This window comes from Aulonocara sp. 'chitande type north' Nkhata Bay, linkage group LG1, assembly GCF_057382095.1.
Source record: "Aulonocara sp. 'chitande type north' Nkhata Bay isolate Kocher_YH1m ecotype deep benthic linkage group LG1, A_spYH_male_GT1.1, whole genome shotgun sequence".
Lineage (NCBI taxonomy): Eukaryota > Metazoa > Chordata > Actinopteri > Cichliformes > Cichlidae > Aulonocara > Aulonocara sp. 'chitande type north' Nkhata Bay.
In genome coordinates this window covers 40,316,512-40,343,594 of record NC_141344.1, presented here as the reverse complement: position 1 = coordinate 40,343,594, position 27,083 = coordinate 40,316,512, and the positions used below count along the sequence as shown (strand labels likewise).

General features: G+C 40.3%; 1 protein-coding gene across 3 annotated transcripts in view; it reads right to left on the bottom strand.

Moving 5' to 3' along the window:
* LOC147339562 (multiple epidermal growth factor-like domains protein 11) overlaps positions 1-27,083 on the bottom strand; it is a 255,538-nt gene that overhangs the window by 12,274 nt on the left and 216,181 nt on the right. The window contains exons 15-23 of one of the 3 annotated variants that reach the window (XM_086296014.1): positions 25,415-25,561; positions 23,958-24,092; positions 12,621-12,749; positions 11,972-12,100; positions 6,091-6,219; positions 5,871-5,999; positions 3,347-3,580; positions 2,924-3,042; positions 1,457-1,526 (exon numbers count right to left, since the gene is read on the bottom strand). In XM_086296014.1, the coding sequence (XP_086152140.1) occupies positions 1,457-1,526; positions 2,924-3,042; positions 3,347-3,580; positions 5,871-5,999; positions 6,091-6,219; positions 11,972-12,100; positions 12,621-12,749; positions 23,958-24,092; positions 25,415-25,561 (1,221 nt within the window). Of the gene's footprint in view, positions 1-1,456; positions 1,527-2,923; positions 3,076-3,346; positions 3,581-5,870; positions 6,000-6,090; positions 6,220-11,971; positions 12,101-12,620; positions 12,750-23,957; positions 24,093-25,414; positions 25,562-27,083 lie in introns of all 3 variants that reach the window. The other 2 variants (XM_086296003.1, XM_086296023.1) reach the window with 2 other exon arrangements.

Here is a 27,083-nt window from a genome sequence, read left to right as displayed (position 1 = left end):
AGAGGGTCAGCTGACCGTTCTTGCAATAAGTGATAAATCTTTGCGGTGATGCCTTTACCCAAGAGTGATCTTGAGAGCAGGACTTCCACAGGGCCGCCCACAGGACAACTCAAGGGGGTTCCCAGCCACTTCGATAATGAACTATGTATTTGGACATATCTCCAGAATTGATTACGCTTCAACTTATATAACTCCACAATTTTATCAAAGCTTAAAAAACATTTAGTCCCACAGTCAAATAAATCTGATACATTAAGGATGCCTGCTTTACACCACTGTAACCAGTCAACCGATGTCCCTCCAATTAGAATTCTTTTATTCCCTCATAAGGTTGCCGAAGGTGATTTAATAAAGTCCCAGCGACCTGCCCTATGTAATTTACACCACAATGTCTTTGCATTTGCAATTATAGGATATGGGACCAGATGGGTTTAACTGGTGCAGTAGGTAACCAAGCTCTAAGTTGTTTCACGTTCATCACCCAATAATACCATTGGAAATTAGGCAATGAAAAACCTCCTTGTTTTGCACTCGCTTGAAGTTTCTTAATACTTAAACGATGCGGTGAGCTACCCCAAAGAAAGTGCCGGATTAAAAAGTCCAGATCTTGGAAATACTTATCTGGAATGTGTAATGGAATATTGGATAAAATATAAAAGATCATGGGTGCAGTCATCATCTTAATACAGCTAATTTTACCCCATATTGTGAGACGCACTCTGGACCATCTACCAAATTCCATTTTTATTCTTTCAAACATTGGCTCCATATTTGCTCGAACCATCTTAGTGTAATCCGAGGGAATTTGTATCCCCAAATACCTCAAACCATTCACGGACCACCGAAACTCCCGCTGTTTAAATAAAGTATGGGGGCAGTGTCCTGACATAGGCATTGCCTCTGATTTATCCCAGTTGAGGCGATACCCTGAAAGCAGCGTAAAGCTTTCTATACATTCTAATAGGGCTGGAATTAACTTCCCAGGCTGGGTCATAAGTAACAACATATCATCTGCATATAATAGAAGCTTATGTTGACTATTACCCATCGAAATTCCAAATATATTTACATTATTTCTCAGTTTTTGTGCCAGAGGCTCTATAGCAATTAGAAAGAGCCCAGGGCTAAGGGGACAGCCCTGTCTTGTGGATCTCTGTAAAAGGAATAGGTCTGATATGAGCCCATTCGTCAATACTCGCACTGAAGGCGAATCACATAATATCTTTATCCACCTGATGAAATTATCACTAAAACCAAACTTTTCTAATGTCTTAAACAGATAATCCTTCTCAACACAATCAAAAGCTTTTGCAGCATCCAGCGACAGGGCCACTGTTGGATATACTGAGTCATATACATAATTTTGCAAATTAACCAACCGCCTAATATTATCTGAACTCAACTGGCTAAGAACAGTGGGTCATAAAACGAGGCTGAAGGTGCAGAAAAGACTGACCGAGCTCACTGAGGTTGCAGTAGGCGCCCCACTCTGGAGCGCTGTTCCTGTGTTGCTTCTTTGTCTTCATCTGGAAATTTCACAAAGACACATTAAAGGTAAAAAACAAACAAGACATCTTCTTAAAGAATGTTTCAGAAAAACTGTCTCGATCTTAAAAATGAACACTTCTATCAGCTGTAGACAGGATGATGTAACAGGGTACAAACATTCGAATTCAGCTGTAAATCAGTGTGTTGAGAGTATATACTGTAGAGTGAAATGGGTTTGTTTTTGAAGAAAATAAATTTAAAAAGAAAGTCCTTTTTTTCTTGAAGGGAACCATAAATGTGGAACAGCAAAAACTCATATAGTCCTGTGTGAAAATTAAGCACACGACCCATGACTCAATAGCCTGAAGAACCACTCTTAGCAGAAATAACGCAGTAAGCGTCTTCTGTATGATTTTATCAGTCTGTCACATCCCTGTGGGGGGATTTCGTCCCACTCGTCTTTGCAAAACTGCTTTAAATTATTGAGGTTTGCAGGCATTTGTTATGCACAGCATAAGATCCTTCCACAGCATTTCAATCAGGTTGGTGTTTGGACTTCCTGCAGCTTTTCTGGTATGCTTGAGTAACGGGGTTTTGACTGTTGGACAGATGGCTTCACATTTCACTCTAGTACACATACTTTGTATATGTTGGGTTCTTTCTATTTTTATTTTCTTCAGCAGTTTGCACAGTCTGACCTTGGGACCAGCAAAGTGCTTTTGATTTTATAGAGGTGATCACATTTGACTGGATATGATGCTGTTGTGCTTTCTTTCTGTTGTATCAGCTTTTTAGAGTTTGACAGTAAGATCTGTACTGAGGGCAATTTAGTTCAGGTGGGATTAAAAACGTCACATTAAGCTGGAGTTTCTTAGACTGAGATGTGGCAAAGGAAAGAAAAAGACAAAACAAATTGCACTGAAAATTTGGTCACCAATAAAAAGTTAAATCTTTATGGATTAACACTGGGTTGCTTTTTTCCCCTTAATAAATGAAATGATCATTTAAAAACTGCATTTTTATTTACTCAGCTTATCTTTGTCTATGATTAAAATGTGTGACAAATATCCAAAAAGTAAGAAATCAGGAAGGGGGCAAATATTTTTTACACAGATACCCATTAGCAAAAAAGTCTTTCTTCCTGCTAAATCATCCAACTTTGCTTCTATGTACCTGACCTACAGAGGTTAGCCTCAAAGCAGCACAGCCTAAGGAATACCTTTGAATTGTTTGTTTTCTTTTAAATAAAGACAGTTAATTGCTACGAGGAGGTACTAATCAGTTTGCGTTTTTCTAATTTGGGTGAACTGAACCTTAAAGTAGAAACTTATTTGTTGTATAACAAAAAAAATTGGAGTATATTTATTAGCAGCCCCTCATTAAACAAACTCTTAAAGCTTTCTGAGGGCAAAATATAAAAGGTTTTTGAACCCACCTTGGCGAAACTCCTCTTATCTGGCTTGGCATAGTGTGTGGCATAGGTGCAGGACCCCAGGGTGCGGTAGCTGGGGTTGGAGAAGCAGCCACCTAAAGAGCTGCTACTGGGAGAGGACTCTGAAGAAGAAAGCAGGCCTGTGCACTGCAGCCCTGCTGCCCCAACATCAAGACATGTTCTCACATACTGAGCTCTATGTGTCATACATGCATATATATGTACAGTGCACCTGATACAAAGTATTTAACCTTTAATTTAATCACCCAGATCTGAAAAAACGGATCATTCATTGTCTTTACCTGTTGGTTGTGTAATTTCCCAGCAGGTTACGATTACCATCAACTGCTCTGAATTCTGTTGTATGCCATTCTAAACATAAATAACACCAGTCAGATGAAAAGGACAGACACACGGATATCGTACCTGAGAGGGAGTAGTCAGTGGAGCTGATGTTCAGGGCAGGTGTATAGGTGACACTAGGCACACGGTGGCCTTTCTCTCTTTGTCGATAACGGAACCAGACCACCAGAGCAAGCATGGCCATGATCATCAGCAGCAGGAAGACGATGCCCAGGACAGCCCCCGTCGACTGCCGCTGCGATGCCAGAGCTGGGCTCATCTTGGTGTAGGGGTTCAGCTCCTCCATCATCAAGGCCGCTGAGGAGAACACAGATGAGTAACAGTGCATTTTAATGTTTGACACACTCACATCACCTGTACAGTGTAATCAGGCATTTTTGCTGAATGAGAATTTCAGAATAAAATTCCTCTCATTTCACTGAATTTATTGTGCTATTGACTTTTATTTTGGTATTTTGCCATGATACAAATGCATGTATCTACAAAGGACAGATAATGAAAGGCAAACAGTTAAGGAGTAGGGTGGGGTGATACCGCCAAACTGGCGGAGTCTGCAGTGACACGGGTTCCATAATCTTCTTTGGAGGTAAACAGAGAGCTGAGCACGAACATGAAGCTGTTGAACTACTTTTGGTAACCGAGTCAAGCATTCAGTCATCGCCAGATGCTCGCGGCTGCCATCTAGTGTGGATTCTGGTTTGATGCCTTGCATTAATCCCTCCCTCTGTGCAGATCTTGTGTACGCCCTTGGAAGCTTGCAATACCATGGCTGTGTCCCAATTAAGAGACTGCACGCTTGAAGTACGCGCACTACGCGTACTACGTACGGTGCGTACTATAAGTACGAGAAGTGTGGAAGTGAGAGGCTTGTGAAATGGGACGGTATACACTTCGTCGCGCTGTTCAGGTTGCCTAGCAACCATGATACTAACCGCGAGACATGTTTCATACAGCTTTGTTTGACAGAAATGAAGGAGAAAAATGTTTTGTTGGTCATTCATTTTTGTCATGACATCACTTTAGCTGAGTATCTGAGGCTGAGACCACAGGACTGTAAAACATGATTGTTGGGCTTCATGTCTGTGCTGAACAGTCATTTAAGATTAGTTAGTAAATAAGATTAGTTAGTAAATAAGATTAGTTAGTAAATAAGATTAGTTAGTAAATAAGATTAGCTAGTAAAGAAAAATTAGCTCATGTTGTTCATGAGACTAAAGTCATCTCACTGTGGCAATGTAAATATAATATGGCCAATATTATAGTATTGTCAGATTATTATGAGATATATATATATACACACATATACATATATCACTGACTTTCAGCTTGTTGTGTTTGTGGATATATGACTGACTTTAATTATTACACATTCGCACATAAATAAGTGACGTCATATTCAGTACTTTAGTTCACTCTTCGGCCGCTCCATCTTATTAGGGAAATTCCACATACATAAATGTAAATTTCAAAACTCAACCCCATCATTTAATTTGTTTTTGATTGAAATTGAATATTACTTAAACTCTCTTAAATTAACTTCCAATAAAAAAGGTTTATCATTGATTGAAGTTCATTCAGAAATGTTTAACGAATGAGCTGTCACAACTTTCAAGTACAAAGTTGTTATGAAGTCTGTCACATCCCCCCCCCCTTTTTTCTTTTTTTATCCTTTATTTATTTATCCTTCTCATTTCATTGTGCTGTATATTGTTACTCTTATTTGCCTTGTATGTCTACTGTACAAACTGAACTGGAATGACTGACTGTTCGCTTTATGATTTCAATAAAGTTTGAAAAAAAAAGAAAAGAAAAACCTCTTCGGCCGCTCCCTTCTGCCGTATTTTGCGGCAAATTATCCACACCCACCGCCGCGCTATGAATTGTGGGATATATGGGACCACGAAGCGTGCACCGGACCACGCTTGATATTTGGGGAAATCGACGGAGTATGCATTTGAAGCACACTTCGAATTGGGACAGCCGTCGTCACGTGGCGGTGACGTAACCGCACTTGAAATGCGTACTTCAAGCGTGCAGTCTCTTAATTGGGACACAGCCCATGACCGCACACTCTTGGAAGTCAAACTGACGACTCTGGTGCTCTTTGCTTGGGTGATCATGCAGCTGCTTAAGAGTATGTATTCTGTATTTACAGTCTTGCATGTCATTATTTTTGTTTCCACTTCATTTCATTTGGAGTATTTAAGAATTGCATATTTAGTATATTTTTATTTGCTACTGTGTTTCCCCTTTAACCAAAATAGTACAGTTATTCAATCTGCAGTCATTGTAGTGGTTTATACATTTACTTGGCAAGTGAATGGTTGCTGGTTCAGCTAAAGACCATTAATATTTTTTATCAGAGTACCATTTGCACTTGTCTGTCTATTCGAGAGGTCTTTGTACTTCCATCTTTTAGGAACAGTCTTATCTACTATTATATGAAGATTTGTCTGTATGAGTTTTGCAGATGTTCTGTTATTTTATATTTTATTATTCAACTGAACTGAGGGTACATCTAAAGAAACCAAAAGAATAAGTCAGATCATGTTCCATCCTTTCTCTTTACAGAGCCATTTGTTCTCACCCTGGTCACAACGGATGCCTTTAAAGCCGATGCTGCAGTAGCAGGTTCCGGTCACGTAGTCACAGGTGGCATTGTTCATACACTCACACAGCTGCTGGCAGCCGTAGCCAAATGTCCCTGCGGGACACTCTGGACACAGGAACAGGGATTTAAGACATGTTGAACTTTAACACGTGAATGTGCAACTCTCCTGCATGTAAGAACCACTAAACACACTCACTGAGCTCACAGCTGTGTCCTATAAAGCCTGTCCTGCAGGAGCACTGTCCCGTGATGTGGTCACAGTCTGCTCCATTCTGACAGCGACACACCTCAGCACAGTGAGAGCCGTAGAAACCTGCAGGACAGCCTGAAGGGAAACAACCACTGGTTTAAAAAAAATCTATATTATGCTTTACATGTGGACAAGAATTTTCAGTAGCAGCAGCAATTTCACTCTGTCACTCTGAACCCATCTCTGTGCAGAGACATGATCAAAAACGTGAAATGTCTTTGGAAGCATTTTCTCTGGGACGAGCTAATCACTTCTGTCACAGTGGAACCAAAGTGGAAATTCAACAAAACCCTCATTTCATGCAGACGTTTAACTGACCACACTCTCTCATGTAAATTTCTGGTGATGCAAAAACATGGAGAAACAGCTCCTATAGCAGACAAATCAAATGACATGACAGAAAACAAACTTGGCTGGTTCTAGGCTAGAACTGATACTAGTCAAAAGAAAATAACATACGGATTTGGATCCGTTTTTTTCTTTTGTGCGTCAAGCAAATGTACAGATACATGGTTACTGTGACTTATCAACTTTATAAACGCAGGACCACAGACTGAAAAATGAAGTAAACATGGAAGAGCGTAAAAAAGATGTTCTTTACATGGCCTTACAGCATGGAGTAACAATGTGTGGGAGTGTCGTTCAATTCAATGTCTTTTAATACATTTTAATACATCAATTTTTAATATAGCGCCAAATCAGAGCAGCAGTTGCTTTAAGGCATTTTATATTGTAAGGTACCCTGCAATAACACAGAGAAAACAGAAAACCCAACAACCACATGACCTCCTATGAGCAAGTGCTTTGGTGACAGCTGGAAGGAAAAACTCCCTTTTAACAGGAAGAAACCTCCAGGTGGGGTGGCCATCTGCTGGAGGCGAGGAGAGGAAGACGGGGCAAAAACACATCGTGGAAGAGAACAAGAAATTGATAATAAGTAATGATTAAATGCAGAGTGGTGTGAAAAAAAGAGGTAAGTGAAGAACAAATACTTTTTATCAAAAAGAAAAGTTTTAAGGCCAATCTCAAAAGTACAGAGAGGGTGTCCATGACTCGAATCGAAACTAGGAGGGGGTTCCACAGCAGAGTGGAAGCTGGAGGCTGCCAGGAGACTGTTTATTGTGTGCATTGAAAGACGTTGGTCAAAAAGTCCTCAAAGTGTTCCTGGAGACCAGGGTGATTCTAGCTTTGCAGAGGTTTTTTCTTTTTGTTTTGTTTTACAGGACAAAAACGTTTTTTTCAGGTTAAACAAAAATGTTCTAAATTAGTTAGATGCCGTCTCTTCTCCAGCTTACGAGTTATCTGCTTTAAGGTACGCATTAGTCAGGGGAAGAGGACGACTGCAGGTGATGGCTGTGGCACACACATCCGTTGTTTCAAAAGAGAGCATTAGGTGTTAGGCTGATGAGATTCTTTGGAGTAACACATACAAACTAGGACACATTAATACTGAAGCTGCAAGTTGCAAGTGTTCATAGTCCAATGCAAACAAAGTTAATTACAACTTTGTTTGATTGTTAACCACATTTTCTCAAAGTGACCTGCTTCGTTTGTTATAATATCTAATTTTCTGTAGGTGTAACACATGTTCTAATTCTAAAGATTTGAGGTGTCTCAGGGGTCTTCCAGTTTTTCTCGCTAACAGCATTGATAAGGAAATGAATGGCCTGAGCATCATAATGACCACTTACACTGTTTGAATCAACCCAGAATTAGGGTTGTTCGATATAACGATATATATCGATGACGATATAAAAACGTCTATCGTTTCATTTTACGCTATCGTTTGTTTCGTGGTGTCGCAAAATAAACTGTTTACGGCAATATTTCTTCATGGTTCTGATGTCACTGTAGTAAAGTTCTCTCTCTCTTATATTTAATATAACCACACTACGGACAGACAAGCACCTGTTTTTATGCGTTGTCGTTAGCAACAACGACGGTAACAGCATCGCGTGTCCGCTTGTTTATGTTCCACATAAACCTTTCACAATAAAGCTCAAGATCCTGTTGAGACTTTTCAAAATAAACTGAATCACGTGAAAGAGCAGATTTTTAGAATTTAAAAAAGAGCCGCCAGGTGCTAAAAAATAAACCTTAGACTCAAACGTTAGAGCAGGCTTTCCCCCGCAGCACGCCGTGTAATAAATACTCACAAAGAAAACGGCGCCGTTACAACTTATGTCTAAAAATGTGTCGTTTCATGCATCATTAAAACACTCGACTCCAGCTACATGACGCACAGCTGGAAACACTTCACGCAAGACGAGCTGCATTTAACATTTGACGGATAAGGTGTGCCAATAATGTGCTATATGCATTATAAAATGGACTGCTGCCTTTTTCCAGTGGCTTCTAAATCCACCACTGCCATATTGACCAGTTTAGAAAATTTACTCTTCCCTAAAAAAAAAAGAAAAGACAGAAAATGTCTACAGAGGCCTGACTGACAGAGAGGGGTTTGCTCATGAGCTTCAAAACACCTATTTGTGGTCTTTCTGTGTGGCCATCTTCATGATGACCTCCCTATTTTGGGGATAATGCTGCCCAACAGTGAGGGGCCAAGAACGTCCTACCGCAAGAGGTTTAGGGGCCAAGGAGTGATGTGCTCTTTCCACCAAACTCATTTCCCCTGAAAGTATTCAGACCCCAGCAGGAGATGGAAGATAATCTGAGATGAACGCAGTAGGCTTTCTTTTCTCTGTACCTTCTGGAATCCTCATAATATTAATGTTCTGATGCCTCAAGCAAGATTCGAAATCTGCCAGTTTCTTTTTTTTAAATATATATATATTTTTAAAAACTATTTGGTAACAGATCTGTAACAGGACTGAAACAGAAAACAAAGCTTTAGAGAGGGTCTCAGCTCTCTGTGCAAGTTACTGTGAAAGAGTGTGAGAAGAGAAAATTGTAACAATTTAAAAATAACATTTCTCAGCATAAAATTAAAAAAAGATTTGGTTATTTCATCTTCTACAGTCCATAATATTGTGAAAGGTCTGTGAGTCTTTGGACACTTTGTATTGTAGCCTCCAATTCTACTTTAAAATGTCCTTTGAACCACAAGTAAACCAGCAGCCTGAGAGCGAAGTGCTCCATCGGGGGGATTTGTTTCCCCTGCACAAACAGATTTCTCCAGATTCACAGAATCTTCAAATCAAATCAAATCAAATCAAATCACTTTTATTGTCACATCACATGTGCAGGCACATTGGTACAGCACATGTGAGTGAAATTCTTGTGTGCGAGCTTCACAAGCAACAGAGTTGTGCAAAATACAATAATGTAAACAAGCAAAATACAAGAATGGCTACATCTGAAACTAATAAATATATGTACAATATATAATAGTATATGCATTTATGGATGTGTATACTAAATATTTTTCTACGTGTGTGTGTGTGTGTGTGTGTGTGTGTGTGTGTGTACACATATTTTACAAATTAAATAGAGTAAACAATAAATAAAATATATAAAAATATACAGAGTGAGACATGTGCAAAACAGTGGCATTTATATACAGTATGGAGTGCATAATGTTGAAGTTCCAGTAGTGAAGCTGAGGTGTCTATGACGTGTTCAGCAGTCTGATGGCCTGGTGGAAGAAGCTGTCTCTCAGTCTGCTGGTACTTTGAAATATTCAAAGTTTTTGATATTTTACATTATTTTTTTTGCAAACTGGTAAACCCCTGCCGATCTTTCCTTGTGAGAAATTCTACTAGATGCTGTTTTTATATTTATATTTTTTTAGTATCACTTATGTTTCCTGTTTTTGTTGTTGGCGCTGTCCCCACTGAGACATGCTCACAACATTAAACTCAAAATGAGCTAATATTTTTCATGAAATAGTAAACTGTTTTCCGTGTTTTAGTGTGAATAAAACATGGCTTTATGAGATGCATTCTCATAAAGCCATCTCACAGCTTTTTTAGAATTGGATTTGTAGTTTTGTCTTTTTCTCCCTGCATTTTTCTTTTTCTCTTCTCTTTCCCTTCATCCTCCAACCTGTTGTGCAGACAGCTGTCCCTCCCTGTGCCTGATTTCTTCCCATCATCACTAAGTGGTCCTTAAGGGATCCTTGTAGGGGATCATCTGATTGTTGGAATTTTTTTCTCTAATAATTTAGGGTCTTTACCAAAGTACAGCACATGATTGATGAAAGATGTCAAAGATAGCAGAGGCAATACTATTGCATGGACATATATGGCTATCAGTGGAACTGGGTCACTAGTGTGATGTTTCGTCACTCATCCAAGTGACTTTTTCAGTCTCAGCTGACTGCAAGTTACGTAAAAAGGGAAAGACCATCTCTGAATCGAGGAGGGGGCCTAAGGCTACATCTTTCACCAACTTACAATGCTGTGATTGCAGCCAGTGAATGGTACTCATTGCCATTGGTGGGCTTTGATCTTACATTTGCATAATTCAGGGTTCATCAGCATTTTTCAGGGTCAAATTTAAGCACTTTTTAAGCACTTTCAAGGTCCATTATCAAGCTTTTCCAGCACATTACCAAAAACAGATTGCATGTTCCACTTTGCATCACCTCAGTAAGACCATGTAAAAATTAAAACAAATCGTCTTAGGTTGACTTAAATGTTCTTTGTTCCTCTTTTGTTAAAACAGAGAAAAATGCACCACACAAAAATACTGAAAAAGGAAATGGTTGTCTTATATGCATATAGTGCACAAACTCAAAAAACTCATTTCTCTCAAAAATGCAGATGTGCAAATGTGAACAAATCAACTTGTTAGAGATGCTCATCTCCACTTGGAAAAAACAACCACACAAAAGAAGAAATCTGCACAAATGAACAAGTCTGCTCATCAGATATTGATGCTTCTTTCCTACGGGACACAACAACAGGAGACAGATGTTTACTTTAACTAGTTAAGCAAGTTTGATAGCTAGCAAAATAATAATCATAGTTTTAAACATTAGCCTGTGTTATGTACACATACTCGAAATTATTTACTAGGACTCACCTGTCATGTGACTCAAATCCCGCCAGTGTCGTTTTCCATCAAACACTCATTAAAACAACAACGTCAACTTAGCGCACTCACCCCCGACTGTCCGGAGGGAGGGGCGGGGTCACACATTGAAACAGACTGACATGTGTGCGAGGCAGCCCAGGCGGAGAAATTTAGCTTTTACACTTTGCAACTCATTTTATTTCTCTGATAAGAAAACTATTCGGTCAGATAGTTGTTTGTGGTGAATGAAATATGGTTTCAAGCACGTTTAAGCACCACATCTGAAATTCAAGCACTTTTCAATCCTTGAAAAGACAATATTAAAATTCAAGCATTTTCAAGGATTTCAAGCACCCATACGAATCGTGATAATTATGATCAAGGAACTGACCTCCCAGCCCATCGTTCCTTCGGTGGTGCTAGTTTCAGTCATTATGCAAAGATCGGGGAAACCTGCAGTCAGCTGAGACTGAACAGAATCAACTTTTGGAGGTTCACTGATGATGTGACTGCTCATAGAAATAGCAGGATGAATTATCAAGTGAACGAGGCTATCAGCTTCAGTCAAATACTCCAAATTGGACAGCAATTTGCAGTGCAAATGGAGAAATTCAATCTTTTTCCGTGTTGAAACTAGAAACCACAAAGGAATTGAGGAGATAAGAAGAAGGGATTTCAAGGGTATGCAGTTTTTTCACCTGTCACTAGATGGAGTTAAAGGTTTGAGGTACTAACACATTGCAACTAGTGAGTGTGCATTAGTGATGAGCTCTCACAGCAGCCAGAGTGTTTTGCTTGGTCTGTATGTGTATATGAACTGCCGGTGTGTGTGAGAGAGACAGAAACATACGCTGAGTGCAGTAGAGTCCTGTCCATCCAGGGCTGCAGATACACTCTCCATCTGTAGCGCTGCACTGAGCTCCATTGTGACAGTTACATGTGTGGATGCAGTCAAGGCCCCATGAGCCCCAAGGACATGCTGCCAGAAGCACACAAAAATAAGTGCACAAAGACACATACAGTGCACAGAGTATGCAATAAAAGTCAGCACACTCTTGTACAGCAACACTATAATGCCCCATCACAGCAAGTCAAAGTGTCGTTACTAGGATTCACTTCTGCACATGGGCACTTTATTCTCTCCTCTTTTTTCTCTTTTATTCAATTCATCTAGACACGTATAAGTCTAGTAATATATAAATACATAATAATATGTCAAATGTTGCCACAGTGAAGACCAGACATACATTAGGATGCTGTGTGCCCTCATTAAACTTACAGATAATTGAGTGACTGTGGTAGATGCTCAAAGTAAGAAAGATAATTAATGTCAAAGCCACTCCAGTGACTGCCTTTAGGAAGGTTTTTTCTTCAGCTGTCTCTCACTGATCAACTAAAACACGTGGGGTGAATAACAACATACATTTTCTTTGTTCTTTTGTGAAACTGAAGTTAATAAATGCTACGGTACAAAAACGGCTATAAACGTTTCCTCTTACGCTTAGAACAGTCTTCGCTGGTCCATCCAGGGTAACACTGACAGGAGCCATCGATGGGGTTACAAGTGCCATTATTAGTGCACAAGCAGGTCTCGGCACAGGCTTTACCAAACTTTCTGCTGGGACATACTGTGGAGACACATGCACAGACATGATGGGTTCATATTAGATTAAAAGCAATATTCTGCCAATACTATTAACACAACCTGTATCTATGAAGCGCCTTGAGGCGACTTTTGTTGTGATTTGGCGCTATATAAATAAAATTGAATTGAAATTGAATTGAACCTCCTTGTATTTTGGATGTATTTGGATGTAGTTCAACAGTTTGACAGCAGACAGACAACAGCAAATAGAAGATAACTGGTTCAGATATCTGTTCCTGTTGTTTTTCATAATTCATTTGCTCAGCTTCTACCCATATGCCGCGAGTATGTCAAGAATGCTGAACATTCGAATCATCTCCTGTGAGATCACAAGGACGCGAGCAAAACTGCGTGTTTTTACCAAAAGAAAGTGGAAGTCTGGTGGATTTCAGTCCTGGTTAAAATGATGACACGTGTAGTAACTGGTGGTGCAAATGCAGTGTATTACTAATTGATACTTTTAATAAAGAAGCCGGGAAAAAAGTTCCTCTGTAGATTTAGCACGGTCAGTCTCTTCATGCAGTCCAAGAAACAGTGCACGACGCTGCCCTCAGGGCCTGACCTGATCATCAGTTGCAGTACAAACGATGATTCGTCATGGCCCTCTTATTTACATGTTTCTGTTTCTGGACACATACTTAGAAGTACTTCAGTATTCAGCTCTTCAGTATACCCATGAATGAAGAAGACAAGTAGATTGTTCTGATACTGTAGAAATAATACAGAAAGAAAAAAATACTCAGAAAAGTTCTGAGAATTTCAAATTCTGACATCCCTGACAAAGTAGACCAGTTCCCAAACTTTGCACAGTGCTGTACAAAGCAAAGCCTGTACAACATTCTTATACAATATACACACAATATACAAGAAAAGATCCAAAGTAGATATTTTATAAACACTACAACAAAAAAATATTCATTCATAATTTAAACATTCTTCATGATGGAAAAAAGACACAAAAAACTGAATAGAAACAAGAAATATTGAGGGAAGAATAAAGGGGCCAAATATACTTGGAAAATACAAGTGTGTGGTAATACTGGGAAGAGCCCAAAGGTAGATACTAAAAGGGAGAATGTGGATATGATCAATGAGAATTAAAAATCTAATTTCACACAAAAGAAAACATAGGTTATCCAAACTGGGCAACGATGACCTTCTGCTTCACTTAAATGTTCAGTACAAAATGATACTGTTAATTTCACTTTGTGCTTGTTTTTAATTTGATGGGAATTCCCATTCCAACACTTTCAAAGCGTTTTACTGCTGCTATGAGTTTGGACATGAAAAAGAACATCTCTAAAGCCCGAATGCTGGAACAAGCTTTATCCAAAACTGGTTGCTTTTGCTGACAATGGAGGTTTTGGATGCTATCAAATCCTATTTCTCAAGCTTTAAGTTTTCCATCTTCTTGATGTTGCTATCACTTGGTATTGATATCACTATCACTAGGGCCTTCTTCCTTTGTTTTTTCACCACTACAATGCCAGGTTGGTCAGCCATCACCAGTTTGTGTGTATATGGAAGTCCCACAGGATCTGAGCTCAGTTATTCCCGATCACCTTTGGGGGCTTATCCCATTTTGCCCCCGGAACTTCCAGGCCATACTCGGCACCCCCATATGTGCTTATTGTGAAGAATAAACCTGTGACCACAAGGAGTATTAGGAGGTATTTCCCTAGTGGAAATGCAGAGTTGCTCTGAGGCAACAGACTGGTAGGCGTTTTGTGAGCCCCACAGCGAGGAAATCAATTGGCCTACTGTGGAAGAGGTCATGCTGTAGCAAAGACGTCACATCCCAGCGGCACCGACTTCCCACATCACGAAGACCCTCGATCAGCTCCGACCTATAGTCAGGCCGCCTTCACTTTACTTACCAGCCCCACCTCATAGTGACGTCATCTACCTACTCCATCATGTCTTCACCAATTTGGACCAGCCAGCAAGCACCGTGAGGGTCATGTTTTTTTCCAGTGCATTCAACACTATCAGGCTGACCCTCCTAGCTCAACGACTCAAAGCGATGGATGGTGGATGCCCTTCTCGTGCCCTGGATTATAGACTGCCTGACAGGAAGGTCATAATATGTGTGTCTTCAACACTGTGTGGCTGACAAGGTTATCAGCAACACCGGGGAGCACAAGGGACGCTCCTCTCCCCTTTCCTATTCACCCTTTACATCACGGCACAGACACCTGCCATTTTCAGAAGTTTTCTGATGACTCTGCGGTAGTTGGATGAATAAGTGGAGGTGATGAAACAGACCACAGGGAATCAGTGGACATGTGGTGCAAGCAGAACCATCTGCAGCTCAATGTGACAAAGACCAATGAAACGATTGTGGTCCCCGTTTCCATCCATATAGTGGAGGACTATAAATAACTTGGAGTACACACTGACAACAAACTGGAGTGAGACAAAAACACCACTGAACTGTACAGGAAGGGCTAGCCCTGTCTCTATTTTGTGAAATGGCTGAGGGTTTTTTTAATATCTGTTGGACAACGCTCAAGATTTTCGATGAGTCTGTTATGGCAACTGTGACACGCTGCTGCATGGCTGAGGGTTCAGATATCTATTCCTGTTGTTTTTCATAATTCATTTGCTCAGCTTCTACCCATATGCCGTGAGTATGTCAAGCTACCATTAGCAAGTATATGTAATATAGTATATATATATATATATATACTACTATGACTACTATGGATCAAAGCATACAAAGAGCATATGATTAAGACCAGGAGAGTTCAGAGAGCATAACTTTCAGGAGAGGGACTGCTCACTATTTCCCTGTTGATCATCTATGAAATGAGCACACAATTAATTTTAATTATCTATGCTGTGGCTCTCTGGTGATGCCATTCTGTCCTTCTTTACAATAACTTGGTCCAGGGTGAAATGCCTGAGTGACTTCTTGAGGGATTATTCTGAAACTACAAAATGTACACATATTCATATTCCACACAAGAGTAATCCCCTGACAATATCCACCGAGTGCATTTTGTGAGGAACACGTGTAATTTCAAATGCATTGACTTGTTACTTTTTATGTCAATGTCTGAGCAAGTAGTGATGATGTAGCAGTCAATAATATACTGAAATGTTACCAAAACTCTGTCCAGTGTTTTGAAATATTACATCAGACAATTCACATGCATTAGTCTATACAAGCTCAATTAAAAGGATTAAAGAACCTCTGCATCACTCTAGAAAGCTATTGTTTTTAATGACTCCTTTGGCTCTAACAAGGGAGCCCTGGTATCTGTGCATTGTATGTCATGTACTTTGTGCAGCAGCTGGAGGAGCAGCATACACTGTACACCTGGATATCAGTATAAAGACAACAAAGATGACTTTACAAAATACAAATATTGTGTATTGCATTTCCACTTGGATATGATCCGGATTGGAAGTTCGCGGATGACACCACAGTGGTTGGACTCATCTCAAGGGGGGATGAGTCGGACTACAGAGATGAGGTCAACAGACTGACTGAGTGGTGTTCAGTTAACAACCTCCAACTGAACACCACGAAAACTAAAGAACTTATCTTGGACTTCAGGAAGGGCAGAGCAGACCCGGCCCCACTTTACATTCACGGGAGCTGTGTGGAGAGGGTACACTCCATGAGGTTTCTGGGCGTGCAGATCTCTGATGACCTCTCCTGGACTGCAAATACTACAGCGGTGGTTAAAAAGGCCCAGCAGCGTCTCCACTTTCTGAGAGTGCTCAGGAGGAACAACCTGGAGGAGAGGCTGCTGGTGACATTTTACAGAGCCACCATAGAGAGCATCCTAACGTACGGCATAACAACATGGTATGCAGGGTGCTCAGCTGCAGACAGGAAAGTACTGCAGAGGGTCATCAACACAGCCCAGAAGATCACTGGCTGCTCTCTGCCCAGCCTGGAGGTCACTGCAAACTCTCGGTACCTCAGCAGAGCTGGCAATATCATCAAGGACCACTCTCACCCCAGCAACCAACTGTTTGAACTATTACCGTCAGGCCGACGGTACAGGTCACATAAAACCAGGACAAACAGATTCAGGGATAGCTTCTTTCCCAGAGCTATCACCGTAGTAAATAAGCACAAAAACAACTGAACCTATTCCATACCGTCACTGTCATTATATTATGCTGCTATTCATACTGTCATCATATTAATGCTGCTATCCTGTATATATTGTACATACTATTGTTTGAGTACTTACGATTGTTTTTTTGTACTTTTTATATTTTACATTTATATTTATTATTGAAACTTGCACCAAGGGAGTGGCACTCCAATTTCGTTGTACTCTGTACAATGACAATAAAGGCTATTCTATTCTATTCTATTCTATTCTATCCAAGAAAGACAGCTGAGAGACAAAGCTGATGACGAAAATCAAACAATCCCTGCTGATGAATAAATAAAAATAACAAGTCCTGCTGATGTTGACCTCTAGCTGCCAAGTTCAGCCAAATTCAGCATGATGAACCTTGTTTGGGGGGATAAAACTGCGTTCTGTTTTTGCCTACTGTTAGCTTTATTGTGTATACATATAGTATACAGACATAAGCTACCATTAGCAAGTATATGTAAGACAGCATAGACATACTACAAATTTCTATTTGTAACTGTTGAGGCCTTTACAGACTAAACAGAGGCTCAAAGATGTAGCACACCTCTGCACACCTCCCTCAGCTTGTTCCTCATCTGTGGGTGAATAACTGTTGCTATAATTCTGGACCAGGCCGTCTCACTTCTTCTCAGTAGTAAAGATTATTGTGGGAGACAAGGCGGTGGCAATAATAAGGTAGAAAATGAACAAAGGTTGTTAGAGTTTCTATTTATTGTTGTAAAGAAAGGGAGAGGTTTTTCATCCTATTCTCCACCTGCATGCGTTAAGCAAGCGTCTGCAGTCTTACAAGTTTAAGATGCTAACACTTTTGAATGGAGTTGACTAAAGATACTGGGTTACAACAACTGATCTAAAACTACACTGACTTACTTTCTTGGTACAAGGGTCACCAAAGCAGGCATGTCCACATCTTTCATTTGGTACAGTTTCTTTTCTGATGCAACCAAGGGGGATTTATGCCAGTGGCTGGACTCAAACTGGCCCCCTTTCATTTGCCAAGAAACCTGCTTACTTTTATGTGGCTGTATACTTAGACCACAGCCAATTTGTAAGGTCTGCACTCAAAGTTGTAACCTACAGATACCAGGTTCTGCCTTTTGGGTTGTCTGTCACTTCTCAAACCCTCACCAAATGTTTTGAGGCAGCGTTAGTTCCCCTCAAAGACAGCGGTATTCCTGTCATTTGGATCAAGCTAGTGCAGGATGCTACAGAGAGAAAGCGGCAATGCAACTGTTGTTGGATCTGTCACACAATCTGGATTTCTCAGTGACCTTTCAGTAAAGCTTGCTACCCTGACTCAGTAGTTGTTAGAAATGTGGGCTCGAAATACGCTCACCTTTCAGCCACGTACATTTGCCAGGACACCGAGTGCCATGTTTCATGTCAGCCTCGCTTATTTTCAGTTGGGATGCTGATTGGGCTCCCAAAGGATTTTAGCTTTTTAATTTCTTTGCTGTTTTTCTTGCTGCTCAATCTTTTAAGCATAAGAATGTTTCAGTGCTGGACTGTCTCACACTATCGATTACCAAAACTTGCTTATTGGCTCTTCACGCTTCGAGGGAGCCCAGGCTGCTGAGCTAGGAGTCTGCAATTGGAAAGGTGTCTTTTTTTTTTGATGTTGAATTTCATTTAGTGTCTGAGCTTTTAAAACATGCATAAGAAGCTGGATTGTGTTGGCTGCCTAAGGGTAAAACGTCTTTTAAAACATGTTTTGAAGTTTTTCATTTAAAATGCAAGACTGCAAAAGAGGAGAATGTGTATGTTTCCTTGGTCCTATATTCATATTAAACAAATAAAGAGGCAGGGAACGCTGTTTGATTGCTGCTCACACTGACATTATGGACACTGAAATTAAACCTCTATTTCAAAAAAGCACTTGGTGTTATAACAATGATCAAAGGTTTAAATGTAGCCAGTGTGTTGCTGTGTATTAAGGTCCATTAAATAAGAAGTGGGTTTTTTCTTCTTCAAGCAGGACACCATGTGTGATATGAAAAATATGAGGTAAGTAAAACCTTTTTTATTCCTAAAGTTATATTTAGGACAATGTCTCCTGTAGTTATTACCTTGTGCCACATACTATCCACTAACAGAGTAGCTAACAGTAGGTTAGTAGCTAATGTTAGCTTAGCTAATAGTACTCAGAGTAGCCACAAAATTTAAGTAAGGTTGTCGTGACATAAGCTGAACATTATTATTGTAAATATGGATAGAGAACTAGATGCAGCACACACGCACACACACACACACACACACACACACACACACACAAATTCCCACAGTAATATAAACTGTCAGATGATGAAGTAAAATACAAATTATATCAAAGCAGCCATAAAAATAATAAAAAGGAGAACCAAAGTTCAAGTAATGCAGATACCTGTGAGTTGTAAAGTACTGAAGTACAGTACAGAGTAAATGTTGATCACCTTTTTGAATGAAAATGAGATGGAGACTCACCTAAACTAAGTGCTAGTTGATAAAAGCTGAGGTCAGTCTGCTTTAATATTTTTAATTATGCACCACACTGAGTTTTGTAGTGTGGAAGCGATATCTGCAGCAAACATGGGGTGCACTAGACCATATTGATTTAAAAGCTTTTGTGAAATAAGGTGAAATAATATAATAATGTATAATAAATATTGCATTAATTAAAATGTTCAAAGGTTGATTCTGTTCATCTGGATGTCGCGTTATCTGGGAGAAACGTTTCGTCACTCATCCAAGTGACCTCTTCAGTCTCACTTTGGAGATTTATTTTCCTGGATGATTGAGAATGCATCAAGACATTAATTAAAATGCATTAACATGTAAAAATCTTAAAACAAAAACTTTTTTACAAGCCAATAAAACTCTAGTCCACTGACCTTAGGGTTGTTAGGTTACTACTTAATTATTACTAATATTAATAAAGGTTTACACCATTGTAATGTCTTGTTTTCAGCATCACAAACATTTTGCATCAAAGTACAGGTCAAACTTCAGAATGATGATATGCTTGGGTGTTTTCATTACAGCCACTCATTCTCCTTTAAAGGCTTAAAGGCAACATCTCCTTCATTCACTTGCAGATTTAAAACTATTCAGATTCAGAAGACTTTATTGTTCCCCAAGGGGCAATTAAGAGACTGACCTTGCCGACCGTACAGACAATACCATCTATGTTGGAGACAAAACACTGTCAGTGCTCCTGTTACGATCAGCAAGCCTGAACACAGAGTACAGGTACATTTCAATGCCTTAGAAATTTCTATTGCATAGACATTTTATTTTATTTGACTTTGACCTTTGACTGTACTTATTATTTATGTATTTTTGCATTTAAAAAAATGTTTTCGTTCAAAAATATCATTTTAATATGGCACATAAATAAAGTCAAAGGGTTTAGTTTTTTGACAGATGACCACTTCCTTCTGTTTTTTCACTTTTTAATATTTTATTGTTGCCCATTAATAAAACAAAAGTATTTCTTATCCCATTACATGATGGAATAATTACTCGATTACTAAAATAATCAATAGCTGCAGCCCTACTGAAAAGAGCTTTCAAAGACTTAAAGGTGTGACCCAATACTTTTGTCTGCATAGTGTTTGTAGAATTGAGGAAAACAACAGTGGGAACAGGTTTCTCTCGGGGAATTACCTGCACTACAAGGGTATACTGTTATTTGTTAACACTTTCACATACGCTGTTCTTTTAAGATCCTACATATCCTGTTTTTTACATTTACCGGTCAATAACATATTTAGCTGCAAAAGGTTATCCAGCAAGAGAACAGGGATAGAGCTGGACTGGCACTTCAGGCAGTATAAAGCCTCAATGCTGGACATCTGATTTATCAAGCCTCACCCAGTTATCTATGGGCTGCTCAAAGATGCAGTGGCCAGCAGAATGGCTAATGTAGGACAGGGCATAACTAAGGCTGTCCTCATGTTTAATGATGATGAATATTTCAAAGCACACTCCTCCACTGCCTCTATTTAAAACTCGACTTAGCAACAGACCTTGAACCAACTGGGTTCACAGGATGATGAACACCTATTCAACCTACTGAGAAACCAAGCCAGACTAAGATATTGATGTAAAGGAGGAGGCAACAAAAAGATTATTGAGATAAAATGGTTGAATACTTTGCACTAAAAGGGACTAAGAATGAGTTCACTTGGTAGATTTTCCACTGAAACGCCAACAGTCAAGGGCTTTGCTTTTGAATGCAGAGCTTGCATTCTGACCTAAAGCTAATGAGGGATGTCAGTGTTTTACAAAAACGGCTGCGTTAATAATGTCAGGAGGCTGACTGCAGTGATTATATTGGACGCCAGCTCTGTTCTGGTGCTGTGCCTACGTAACCATTAAAACACTATGAAAACACTAAGAATACAGGTTTGGACAGCTTTCTTAATACATTTAATTCATTTTAAAAGCATATTTTATATTTACTCATGCTATCTTTGTCTAGAATAAAAATTGGTTTGATGATCGGAAACATGGAAGTGTGATGAATCTCCAAAAAATTTGAAATTAGCAAGGAGGTAAATACTTTTTGACAGCACTATGAACAGATAGATGAAGTTGCTAACCTCAAGAAATCCTCCCAGTGGCTAGAAAAGACTTATTTAAAAGACACTACAGATCCAGTGATCACGGTAGCACAAGAACAGCACCACATCCATAGGGGCAGAAGTCTACCACAGCTGACCTCTATCTTGGAGAACAACCACTACACACTGTCCATGTCAGTTTTGATAAGCTAGCAAAGTTTCATTTGTTTTCACCTTCCAGACTGTACTTAGTTTGTAATTGAAGTATAAACAGGGCACCAACTCTGAGAAAAAAAGACTATGGAACCCAATGACAGGTTCATCCATCCATCTTCTTCTGCTTATCTGAGGACGGGTCGCGGGAGCAGCAGCCTAAGCAGCTTGTCCGGGGGAACACCATGCTTTCCCAGGCCAGCCAAGAGATATAATCTCTCCAGCGTTTCCTAGGTCTGCCCCGGGGCCTCCTCCCAGTGGAAGGTGCCCGGAACACCTCACCCAGGAGGCATCCTTGTCAGATGCCCGAACCACCTCAACTGGTTCCTTTTGATGTGGAGGAGCAGCGGCTCTACTCTGAGCCCTCCCGGATGGCTGAACTGAACTGAAGGGAGAGGCCAGCCACCCTTCGGAGGAAGCCCATTTCTGCTGAACCCATCCCTGACCCGGAGTGGGCTCTCCACCCTTTTCTGGCCCAATGAAAGGTGCTATATGCACTGATGTGGACACTAAGTCAACATCAGTGCAATATCATCAGCAGAAGACAGCTACGATCAAAGCTGGAGATTCAAAGGCAACAGCACAGTGAAAACAATAGTGAGAATAATGGACAAACATTCTCTATACACACACACACACACACAACTATATATATATATATATATACACATATATAAATATATATATCGTATCAGGGGGCGTTGGGGCTTAAGAGGTTAATAGCATTGTTTCTTCCTCCCCTCAGCAAGTATTGCTAGTCTATCTATCTCAACTTCCTGTTAAGCACACTGCTTTTTGCTGTTTTCCCTCAGAAGCTCAAAATCTAGCGCTTTTCAGTCTGTGTCTAATCTATATCATTTCAGTCTATACCAAGCATAGAACAGCAGTTCCTTCATTACACATAAATGACTATTGTATAGAAAATATTGCATGTTAGTCTATTGCACACTGAAATGTGGATTGCATATAGAAATATATATCATACTGGATACATTTGATTTTGTGTGTATTTTACTGATTTTGTTTTTCGCCATCAGTCTGACTGTGGTGGGAAAGAAGCTGTTGTGGAAGCGTGTTGTGTGTGTGACAGACTGTCCACTCTGCTGCATCTCTGGCTGTATCCTGATTGTTTTGGTGCAAAGAGGGTGTGACCTGAAGCAACACATCATCAGAGACCTGACTATCTCTGATGATGTGTTGTTCTCTTTTCTTACAGCGCTCTGTGTCCACTGATGGAAGATCCGTTCATATAATCCTCTCTGCAGGCTTTATGACTCTCTGGAGAGTTTGTGGCTGTAGTGAGACTCAAAGTAGCCACCAACCAAGAACCCCCAGCTACCTGACAGAGTTTCATTAGTGGAAATGCTTGTAGATGTGAACACTGCTCTACGCACCATCCCCACTGGCAGTATCACTGAAATCTTAAGTACTTGGGTATTCCACAGGCCAGTGGGAATGATTCAAAAATACATGAAGTTCCACATTTCATGATGAAAAAAAGAGCATCTGTAAATACATCAGAAAGACGGCCCTCAGAGATTGCCTCAGACAGCTGAAGACAAATGGTGATGCTGAACAGGAAGAGGAATTCATGGACATGGACAACCAAGTCCCTGCATGGGATTACAATCAACAGATAGATGAAGTTGCTAAGATCAAGAAATCTGTCATGGTTTGTGTCTCTGTGTCTGAGGAGCGTGTGGGATGCCCCGGTGGCCACCCTCAGGCTGGGCCATCACCTTCACACCTGCATCCCACTCCAGGCGACTATTTAACTCTGCACAGACGGCTGCTCCACGCCAGTCCGTTAGTCACCCCTCAGTGGTAACTTGGCTCCCCGCAGAGTGTGTATCCAAGTGTTGCTTGAACTGTGTTAATTCTATCTCCATGTGCTCAGGTTACTGTCTGGTGTTTCGTACCTGCCACCTGCCTGCTTGGATCTCTGAGTGCACCACCTCAGAGTCCCACGGTCCGGCTCTGGCCAGATTGCTATAGCCCTGTCTTGTTGTGCCTCTCCCTTCCCCTGTACACGGACCTTTTCCCCTTTGTGTTGCAGCCTCCCAATGACGGCTTCCCTGTGTGCTTTGTCCTCCTGGTTTTCTTCAGTTCGGCGATTTCGCCTCCCTTGGTTGTTCCGGGTCACCTTTTTTTAAATAAATAAAACCTGTACTTGCTCACTCTGAAGTGTATTGAGTTTGCTTTTGGGTCCCGCTTGTGTGCACGACCTGCGGTTAATGACACTTATTTGTAATTATGAAGTGTTTCTACTTCTGTACTTCTGAATTACTTTTCAATGGAATCAGACAAACTGACCTTCATTGCAGAGGGAGCCAAAAAATCCAGCGAGACATTTGCAGTGGCCGGTGATGTGGTGGCATGCCCCATCGCTGTGGACACACTGAGGACACATCTGACTGCAACGATGGCCATAGAAGCCAGGAGAACATGCTGTGGAGGAAAAATCCACATTATGGCTCATCATGTGCACTCTGTGATGCTGTGTGTACTGGGAATAGCGTTCTAGCCATTCCCTCGTCCCATGGGTCAGCCTGTTAGCTGTATTAGTTTTGATTTGTTTTTCCTTCCCACACAGGAAGGACTCATAAGTCTTCCTCTGGCCTTTAATTTGCTTTAATTGACGTAACTCTAATTACTCTAACTGGCAAGGCAACCCTCTTCCCTCATGCTACAGGATTTTCCTCATTATGATAATTGTGTAAATTGTGAATCAAGAGAGCTTAAATGTATTACTCTGATGCCAAAAGAAGCAGAAGAAACGGTCATACAAACACACTCCATGTACTCACTCTATGAGCATCATCAGACTTGGGCTCGATTTCAAGCAGATGCAACATGAATGAGTTGCAGTTATTTTCTTAAACAAAATAAATGAACTTTAAGCTTCAGTTTCACTGGGCCATTACCATGGGAATTTAGACTCTTAATTTCAGAACACCAGCATCACCCATTAAATAAACCAGCGTGTACAGGTTAATATGCAGGGTGACACACAGATCCCTAATGCTAAAGTCAGTAAAAATGGCGATATCCTTGTGGTTATTTTCACCCTGACTGAAAACAAGCCTCAAAATGGATTTCTGTAAAACTCTGATGTTTTCTCCTCTGAATCTTTACAGAAGAGGTGGAAGTGCCAACATAACCCACAGCATCCCTCTGGCCAGCCACGAGGACTGTTTCTGTTTTCGTAAGACAAATGCTGCGATCATTAAATTTGCTAATTAGTTCTGAAACAAATTTTACACAGACTTTATTTCAAAGACCTGCGAAGAAGTTACAAACTGGAATAACAAAGATTATCCAGTAGAAACAGTGCACCAGGTGGCAGCTATCACTTTATTCTAGTGCCGTTAATCTCGTTAAAATGACGTTAACGGCATAACCGCATTAACGCGGTAAATCTCCGTTAGCAAGTTAGCGCCCCGTGCGTGGGACTGCACGGCGTCAACGCGTTAGCAAGGTTCACTCGTTAGCACGTTAGCGCTGTCCAGCCCCATGCACGGGGCAATCTGGGCTAACGTGCTAACAGAGATTTACCGCGTTAATGCAGTTATGTGGTTAACGTCATTTTAACGAGATTAACGCTGACAGCAGTATTTTATTCATTTCTCCTTTTTTACTAATTGTATAGGAGTCTTGTTAATAGTACTATTTGTAGTTTCTATTTAAAGCAAAATGTCAGGACTGCAGCTGTGGTCGAGTGAGTACAGTACACGACTGCAGAAACGTGGGTGTGAAAAATAATCCCTTACTTCTTCTGCAGTTGGTGCCCCGGTAGCCTGGAGCGCACACACAGGTGCCGTCCTCTGGAGAACAGGAGCCCCCGTTCTCGCAGGTGCAGCTGTAGGAGCAGTTGGGTCCCCAGCGACCCTCCTCGCACACACTGTCACAATGGACACCTGCACAAAATACACACAAACACACACAATGTAGGCTATAGTAAAGCAAACAGCTTTATTCTGCCGAGCGCTGAGCTATGAGCTCTTAAATAAAGTCAAACTGGTATTCCTAACACAGAGGTTCACATGTCACTTAAAGGTGAAAAGTGAGACAGCAGGGTGATAAAAAAAAAAAAAAAATCAGCAGAGATGAGTAGAGTTCTCACAGGAACTCAGCTAGCAGTTAACATAATGCTGTACTAGCAAACTGTGGGCTGTAGTAAGTAAACCTGGTCACCTTCACTTAATTGATGTCTTCCAATTGGCCCCCGATTGTGATATTTGTGATATCTGTTGATCGATGTAATGTTTAGACACTTATTAAGCATTGGAAATGTCAATAAACTGTTATTTAGTTCATTATATTATAATCAGGCTGTCTGCAGGTTTTTGTGTTGTGTGTGTTAGTCTAAAACAAAAAGATGGTAAACTGGTGTGCATGTAAAGGTGATAACTGGCATTGTGTTCAACAAAACCAAACATGCTTTTAATTATTTTGCTGTCTAAATATTCATTTGTGTGTGCACATGTATGAATAAATGTCAGTTTATATGAATAAACACATAAAATCTCACAAATACTACCCAAGACTTTTCCCTGTCTAATTCTTTGGTAAAGTGTCTCCGTCTTTCATCAGTCTTGCATGTGTGTGTGCGTGTGTCCTGAGGGGCAGCAGTCTGTCTGCACAAAAACTGGTCTGCACAATAGTTCAGAGCCCGTACGGCTCACAGGGGACAGTCTGACGGAATAGAAACAGAGAGTATGTGTAAATACAGTACACGTCTCACTTCAGCCTGCAGCTCATTAGAAACTTTCTTTGACATTTAACATTTCTTTCAGACATTATGATGCAATTAATAACATTCTAACATCTAAACTTAACTTAAAAAGTAAAGAAATGTTTGTTTGGTCGATTATTTCTTTGTTGTAACAATCCTTCTTTTCAATAGATCGTAGAGTGCTGCTGGAAAGTCAGTTTATTTCCCTTTACATCCCTAAGATCTCTTTAAATAGTAGAGTTGTGTATGTGAATTGCACCCCTGAAAAAACTGCCACCGAATCTTCTCAGCCAATGCCCAACAGCTTATTCTGTTATTGACTCTTGATTTTGAGCTGGTACTGCAGGTGCTGGCTGTCAGGTTCCTGATTGGCCCAGATTAACAGCACCTTTGAGCCCGGACTCAGCTTCAATGGTGAGCTGGTGTCTGCTTCAAACATGTCCTGTTTATAATTATATCTATGTACCTCTATCCTTCAACAATGCATTCATATGTAGTGGAATGGACAAATAAAATAAAGGATATTTTCTTCAATCTTTCATTTTTATAGTATGACTGCTTATGTTTATATATACCAAATTTTCCAGTGCTTGAGCCTACAATAATAATTAATCTTATCGTATGTTATCTTAAAATCACCCATTAGAATTATTTTTTCCGAACACTAAATCAGTCACAAAAATCAAATCAAAACTCCAAGTGCC